At 44.2% G+C, this 6,000-nt stretch overlaps 1 protein-coding gene across 1 annotated transcript; it reads left to right on the plus strand.

Annotated features, from left to right (window-relative positions):
- The first annotated feature begins 3,559 nt into the window (after positions 1-3,559).
- gjd4 (gap junction protein delta 4) lies at positions 3,560-5,473 on the plus strand. Its single transcript, XM_020508693.1, has 2 exons — positions 3,560-3,623; positions 4,272-5,473. Exons 1-2 carry the CDS (start codon positions 3,560-3,562, stop codon positions 5,471-5,473), a joined length of 1,266 nt encoding a protein of 421 aa, XP_020364282.1.
- The last annotated feature ends 527 nt before the right edge of the window (positions 5,474-6,000 follow it).

Genomic DNA, 6,000 nt, shown 5'->3' on the forward strand with positions numbered 1-6,000 from the left:
AATGTAGCATTCGTAAAGTCTTCATATGCATATGTCAGTCCCTGTGTTTTATATCATCTTTTATAAATACTTAGTTGTTGTTTTTTGCTGTACTTGAACGGGATCAGTTCCATTTTCAATGGGGGGGCCGTACTCCTGTTTATGCTGTACGCGTCTCCAAGTCAACTGTATACCACAGTGTCCCTCATTTGACTATGAACCTTGCTTTGGTTCTGTGGTGGTCAGGGCTACTTGGCACGTCTATCGGTGTCTCTGATTGAACAGCCCTGGAAGAGAGACGATGATTATGTCATGTCGTCCCAATGTAAAGGACTGGGTCAATGTCGGTGAAAGAGAGACCGTTTTGAATGAGAAATATGAATGTAAAGTTCAATTAGTTGGCCGCTAGACTATCTTCCTTCAATGTTATGTCCTATTATGCCATTCAAAGTTGGTCACTCACAACGTTAGGTATCTGGAGTTCAAGCAGGGCTTATTCTTTTTTTTTTTAAAGAAGATCACCACTACACATGACTTCAGGCCAAAGTCAAAGTAGTTTTTTTTTGTTTTTTTTAAAGGAAAAGTGAGTCGTTTCTATTATTCTGCTAATGTAGCCTATGTTGTGATCGGTATGCGTGTTTTTTTTCTCTCTCCCTAAGAAACAAAGATTTAAAAGCCAGAAAAGCTCTCTGTTTACACTCGCACAGTCACATTGTCACTAAGGACCGTGGATAATCCTCCATATATTAGCCCAGATTTACATTTCAAATACTGAGTGGTAATTGCTGCGCTAGTCAATTGATTCTCTGCCGTGACATTTACTGAAGGAGAGCTGTAGGCTAATGAATAACATGCTGCCACATTTCTTATAAACACACACCTGCAGGACCATCTCTGCGCACAACCAGCCAGGAGTACTAATATGTTACACAGGGAAATGCTTCATTTGATGAAATATTGGTTCAAGTGATGTGTGGGTATGATATTAATAAGTCTACCAAGCTGAGGGAGAGATGATAATCAGTTAAAAAATCCTACATTTATTACAAGCCAATGAGGTTGAACAAGGACCAAAGCACTACAATCTGTTCAACTGACTGGTGATGCCCATCACAAAGTAAATGTTTTCCTTTGGTCCATTTCTTTTAGTATGGCCATTGTGTATCCTTAACTTGCACGTTTGCTGATCGAATGGAGCCATTCAAATAGCAACGTGCTAACCTGTTTCCCAACCTTTTTCAAATAAGTAATTATCCGTGTTTTACAGACATTTACAGCAAATCCACTGCAGTCCTCAAACACACATACAGACACACATGCAATGGGCCCCCACGCTCAACCTAAATCCCCCTGGGTATTTTCACCACAGCCCGTAACTTAATCCCCACAAAGCAGTCTCCACACATGGAACATGTTTCCACACAAGTACATGATAATAACTGGAACTCTTTGTTTATGTTTATTTATTTTAATTTCACCTTTTATTTAACCAGGTAGGCTAGTTGAGAACAAGTTCTCATTTGCAACTGCGACCTGGCCAAGATAAAGCGTAGCAATTTGACACATACAACAACACAGAGTTACACATGGAATAAACAAAACATACAGTCAATAATACAGTAGAACAAAAGAATACAAAAAGTCTATATACAGTGAGTGCAAATTAGGTAAGTTAAGGAAATAAATAGGCGATGGTGGCGAAGTATTTACAATATAGCAATTAAACACTGGAATGGTAGATCGGCAGAAGATGAATGTGCAGGTAGATACTGGGGTGAAAAAGAGCAAAATAAATAAATAACAGTATGGGGATGAGGTAGGTAGATAGATGGGCTGTTTACAGATAGGCTAAGTACAGGTGCAGTGATCTGTAAACTGCTCTGACAGCTGGTGCTTAAAGCTAGTGAGGGGGATGTGAGTCTTGCTTCAGAGGTTTTTGCAATTTGTTCCAGTCATGGGCAGCAGAGAACTGGAAGGACAGACGACCAAAGGAGGAATTGGCTTTGGGGGTGACCAGTGAGATATACCTGCTGGAGCGCGTGCTACGAGTGGGTGCTGCTATGGTGACCATTGAGCTGAGATCAGGCGGGGCTTTACCTAGCAGAGACTTGTAGATAACCTGTAGCCAGTGGGTTTGCGACGAGTACGAAGCACAGGTCGCAATGGTGGATAGTGTATGGGGCTTTGGTGACAAAACGGATGGCACTGTGATAGACTGCATCCAGTTTGTTGAGTAGAGTGTTGGAGGCTATTTTATAGATGACATCACCGAAGTCGAGGATCTGTAGGATGGTCAGTTTGGCAGCAAGAATGAAGGATGCTTTGTTGCGATATAGGAAGCTGATTCTAGATTTAATTTTGGATTGGAGATGCTTAATGTGAGTCTGAAAGGAGAGTTTACAGTCTAACTAGACAACCAGGTATTTGTAGTTGTCCACGTATTCTAAGTCAGAGCTGTCCAGAGTAGTGATGCTGGACGGGCAAGCAGGTGACTTTATGACTGCTTATTGCCTGGCATCTGCCAATGCTAATCAGCATAAATCTCCAGTCATTAATGGGGCAAGCCTAGTCTGTACCCCATGCTATGTGTCCAGTAAAGATGTGCTTCTCTGAGAGGATGAAAGGATTTATGACAGCAAGGCAACAATGCAGAGGAATACCAATGTGGGCCTTCTTTCCCATGGCAACGGTTAAAGCTTCCATCCTTGCTTTTCGTCTATCCTTTTGTTTATGATATATAATTCCCAAGTTTTTTTTTTCTTCAAGTCTCACACAAAAGCCATTTTAAAACTTGCCATGAATTATCCCGATTCAATACAATTCATCATTCACCATGGTATCCAGCCAACATGACAATGTGAAGAAGATGCCACATGGACCCTCGATGTCCTTGGCAGGGATATACATTGGGACTAGCTTTGCAGTGCTTTCCATTGTGCTTGAGAACTTAATACGGCAACTTTAATGAGTAATCCTGCAGCTTGTTATTCTCCTGGAAGGACACCCAGCCAGCCACCAAAATATCTCAGCAATGCCAGGATGGTGGACATGCCTCTCTTAACTGGTGGGTAAGAATAACCCTTACAATGGGGCTCACTCCCATCTCCTGTTCTGTTGTCTGAGGACAGTGGTCGCTGGGACAGGACAGACGTTGGGAAGAGACCAGAGGCAAGACGGGACTGACGTTGGGCTGACGTCAGGCACGGTCGACTCCACGGACTCTGGAGGTGTACGGACTCTGGAGACTCAAGAATTTGGGAAGATGTTCAGATTTGTATCCGTTGTGTTAGGAGAAACTAGCCACCTATTCTATCTGATCACCTGGAGCTGACTGGCTGATGTAGATTCTGGAAGAGTGATTGTGCTATTCTAAATGAAGAGAGATTCATCTGTTCGAACTGGACTCGAGTGTCTCGTTAATCTGCTCACCTGGAGGTCACTGGCTCCTGTGGAACCATTTTTGCCTTGGTGTGGAGGCGGGTTAGGGTGGACAGTGTCCTGGTGATCGAGGAGGAGAAGAGGCTCAGACAAGCCTGGAGGGCAAAAGCGTGGCTTCAGAGGGCCTTCATCATCTGCTAACATGGGCAGACAGAGCGCTTCCGAGGTGGTCTTCATCTGTCTAAACCACAACATAACGCTTGTAGGTGAGTATCTTGTGGATCTTTCACTGAGCGGAATGCGGACTGGATTTGTCATTGTAAGCGATTGTCAGTCAGAAAATATCAGAGAGAACTTCAGTTTGCTTTGCATATATGATTATGTATGTTTAATGCAGTTCTGTCAATTCTGGAAGTTATATCCTTCCATTGGTTTGATTTGACATCTGACAAGGGCTCATAGAATAGATCATCAGAATGCCAATGTCTGTCAGCCTGTCTAAGCTCAAACTCAAGGTGAGAACTTTCCCCTATCTGTTAGGTATGAATGATTGACAAATGTTTGACCCATATAGGTCAAATAAGTGCAACTTACTAAACTCCCTGTCAGACAAAATTCTGTTTTAAAGTTTTACATTTTGGGATATTTTCCATTTAGAATATTTTGATATTCCCCAAAATACCTAACAATTTTGATCAAAATGTACAGGCAAGATATATTTTCTTGGTAAGCTTATTAACACATTTATTATTAGCAGTTAAAAATAATTTAAGACTTTACCAGTCCTGCAATATGAAATTAAATTAAACTACGTGATTTCAACATATCTGTAATATTTATTGCAATATAAATAGCAAGTGTGAGTAGTTGTGACTAACTCTGACATTCTTTACTTCACCTTCACTGTCTTCCAGGGAAGATATGGTTGATCCTGATGATTTTACTGAGGATCCTGGTCCTGCTCTTTGCAGGATACCCCCTCTACCAAGATGAACAGGAACGCTTTGTGTGTAACACCATCCAGCCGGGCTGTGCTAACGTCTGCTACGACATCTTCGCTCCTATCTCTCTGTTCCGCTACTGGCTTGTTCAGCTGCTCGTTCTCTGTCTCCCATACATCATCTTCGTTATCTACGTCATCCATAAAGTCACATCACGCCTCACCGTCGACACTACTGACCCCTCAGATAGAGTTAGAGCTGAACCGCTCTACCAGATCCAGCAGGAGTCATTCGGGAAGATGGCCCTGGCCAAGACAGCTGGCAGGAGTCAGTGCTTCACAGGAGCATACACCCTCCATCTTCTGTTCAGGATACTGCTGGAGGCCGGGTTCGGGGTGGCCCACTACTACCTGTTTGGGTTCTATATCCCCAGGAGGTTCCTGTGCCAGCAGACTCCCTGCACCACTCAGGTAGACTGCTACATCTCCAGGCCCACGGAGAAGACCGTCATGCTTAACTTTATGCTGGGGGCCGGAGCCCTGTCGTTATTACTCAACTTGGCTGATCTCATCTGCGCCATCAAGCGCTCGGTGATGCAGAAGACCAAAAGGAAGATGTTGGTGGAGAAGATGTACGAGGAGGAGCAGTACTACCTCCCCTCCAGCGGGGGGAGCAGAGGCGTGGAGGCTAACATCCCTCTACTTCCCCAGAACCCGGTGGTGGAACCTATAACCTTCCGGAAGAGAGGGGCCAGTAAGTCCAGCACTGCTGACCAGGGAGCCTATCCCCATCTGGGGGAGGCTGAGAACACCTCTGCCCTTCGCTGTGGCTCTAGTTTCTCCTTGGGGCATCCAGGCGCCAACACCAATGGGAACAACCTCTACCCTGCAGCCCAGGAGGAGGGCCCCGAAGCAGAGGGGAGCGAGGTGGCTCTGTGCCCTGTAGAGCCCATCGGGACACCCAGGTCCATCAGGGTTTGCAAACGCAGTCGCCTCAAACCGCCCCCGCCCCCACGACGGAACATGTGCCCCCCAACGGCAACCGCTGCGGGCGTCCCACCAGGAACAGCGGTGTGCACCAGGAGAGTGGGTCAGTACACCCTGGTAGAGATGACAGCCTCGGACTTGCAGTCCAACACCAGCGAGGGCCAGGAGAAGAGGTCTGAGTGGGTTTGATTGGACTGAGATGATGCAAGAGCTGCAGCACTGAGGAGAGTGATTTTATTTATTTCCATGATGGAGACGTGAGAACCAGTGTTGGGGAAGCTACTCTGAAAATATAGTTTACGAAGTTAACAATTACTTCACACTGAAATAACTCAATTAAGCTACACTAAAGCGACCCTTAAAAATATAATTAACTTAACTAAAGTTACTTTGAAGAAGTAGTTCACTACATCCAAACTACTTCATGATAAATCATATCTAAATATGAAGTATCATAGACTACATATTGCAAGAACATATCACTCTGGAGTCAGATAATAACACAAAAACAATGTTTCAAGTGAGAACTAGAAAGTTCTGATGCCAAAAAGAAAGGAAATGATTGCCTACTTAAATAGTTAACCACTACATGGCTAAAATGTAATACAAAAAAACACTGCCAAGATTTGAATGTAGTTCAACTACCACTGAGCTACTGCAAAGGGTAGTTACATTACTAGTTGAACTAGATGTAGTTCACTACTCCCAAACGCGGG

The sequence above is a fragment of the Oncorhynchus kisutch genome, linkage group LG18 (assembly GCF_002021735.2).
Source record: "Oncorhynchus kisutch isolate 150728-3 linkage group LG18, Okis_V2, whole genome shotgun sequence".
Lineage (NCBI taxonomy): Eukaryota > Metazoa > Chordata > Actinopteri > Salmoniformes > Salmonidae > Oncorhynchus > Oncorhynchus kisutch.